Source organism: Sinocyclocheilus grahami, unplaced genomic scaffold, assembly GCF_001515645.1.
Source record: "Sinocyclocheilus grahami isolate Dianchi unplaced genomic scaffold, SAMN03320097.WGS_v1.1 scaffold6870.1, whole genome shotgun sequence".
Taxonomy (NCBI): Eukaryota; Metazoa; Chordata; class Actinopteri; order Cypriniformes; family Cyprinidae; genus Sinocyclocheilus; species Sinocyclocheilus grahami.
Window position 1 is genome coordinate 7888 of NW_015511120.1, and position 1861 is coordinate 9748.

The 1861-nt window shown below is 35.6% G+C and overlaps 1 protein-coding gene across 1 annotated transcript in view; it reads left to right on the forward strand.

The window, feature by feature from the left end:
• The window catches only part of LOC107577689 (chymotrypsin-like protease CTRL-1), a 2273-nt gene extending 553 nt beyond the window's left edge, over positions 1-1720 (forward strand). The window contains exons 2-5 of the mRNA XM_016263737.1: positions 70-165; positions 730-913; positions 1041-1171; positions 1313-1720. Of these exons, the coding sequence (XP_016119223.1) occupies positions 70-165; positions 730-913; positions 1041-1171; positions 1313-1474 (573 nt within the window). The 3' untranslated portion in view covers positions 1475-1720. The remainder of the gene's footprint in view (positions 1-69; positions 166-729; positions 914-1040; positions 1172-1312) is intronic.
• The last annotated feature ends 141 nt before the right edge of the window (positions 1721-1861 follow it).

A 1861-nucleotide genomic window follows, 5' to 3' on the forward strand; every position in this document is an offset into this window, starting at 1 on the left:
CTATCTATCTATCTATCTATCTATCTATCTATCTATCTATCCACTTCATCCAGGTATTTAAGGTTTTAGACTTTTCTTTCTAGGCCTGGAAATGACTTTGTGGTCCTTGGACAGTATGACCGTGGTTCCAATAATGAAGATATTCAAGTCAAGAAAATTTCCAAGGTATCATCTTCAATGATATTATTGCATTAAAACAGAAGTTTTAAACTTTTAAATCATACTATTCCAAAGTTTGCGGCCGATTTGGGGAAGTTTTTTTTTTCATGTTTTTGACATAAGTCTCTTCAAAGCTACATTTATTTAATCAAATAAACACAGTAATTTTGTGAAATATTATTTCAATTTAAAATAAATGTAATATATTTTAAAGTCTAAATGATTCCTGTGATGGCAAAGATGACTTTTCAGCAGCCATTACTCCAGTCTTCAGTGTTACATGATCCTTGATCTATGATCCAGAAATCATTCTAACATTTTTTATTATCAGTGTTGAAAAACAATTGTGCTACTTAATATTTTTTTGTGGAAACTGATGCATTTTTTCAGAATTCATTGATGAATAGAAAGTTCAAAATAACAGGATTTATTCAAAACAAAAACCTTTTGTAACAGTATGATTGTCTTTACTGTCACTTTTGGTCAATTCAAAAGTCAATAAAAAAATGTATTAAAAAAAAATCTTGCTACATTTCAAACAAAACAGAGTTTTTATTTCTACACTTACAGGTCATCACCCATCCTGACTACAAAAAACAGACCAAGTACAACAATGATGTTGCACTCCTGAAATTGTCCAGTCCAGCACAGATGACGTCCCGTATCTCTCCTATATGTCTGCCGAGCTCCTTAACCAGCATCCGCCCTGGGACTCTTTGTGTCACCACTGGCTGGGGCGCAACTGAAACTGTCTGTAAGTCTGCAATTCTTATCACCTACATACAACAGAACACTTTCAATACCTATAACTCCTGGATTTACTAGATAAACTGCTCAACCATTCAGACACTTATTGTCTCACATTATTCTTTTGCTTTTAGCAAATCCTCGAATTCTGCAGGAGGCCACTGTACCAATAGTGAGTCAAGCTCAGTGTAGGCAGTTTTGGCATAGGAACAGTATAACAGATGCCATGATCTGTGCTGGAGCCTTTGGAGCCTCATCTTGTCAGGTATGAAGATATTACACACAAGCTTTTAATAAAAAAAAAATGAACTAAATTAATTAAAATATGTGAAATAGCAGCTCAAAGACAGTATAAAAGGGTCCGAACTCACAATGTTGATCACTGATGTCTGTGTGTCCACTGCAGGGTGATTCTGGTGGTCCTCTGATGTGTGTGAGTTCAGGTGTTTGGTACCAAGTGGGTATCGTTTCCTGGGGCCACGAATTCTGCAGCACTGACCGTCCAGTAGTCTACACCCGTGTCTCTTACTTTCGCCAATGGATCAATGAAATCATTAGCTTCAGCTAGAGCACCAGCTTAAGTCTCATGCCTCACAGTTTTGTTTTTTTTGTGTCTGAATATTTATTCATTAGTCCAGTGATAAAACTGTGTCTTCATAACACTGTTACTGCTATGAAAATAACTCATGACATAATGCCAACAGAATTATTAAAAGCACTTTATAACTTATTTATCCACAATCTTTAATTTTAATTACCTATTGATTGTGCTGAACTTATGTATGCATACATACTTATGGCTGAATAAATACTAAATAAAGCATTTCTGGTCTTCCTGGTATGCCTTGACTGTTTGGTACAATGCACTAGCACACTCATTTGGGTTCACTGGAAGAAATCAAACTAAGTGGCATCTGCAAACAAATGGTGCTAGACCTTTCACCATTTTGGAATG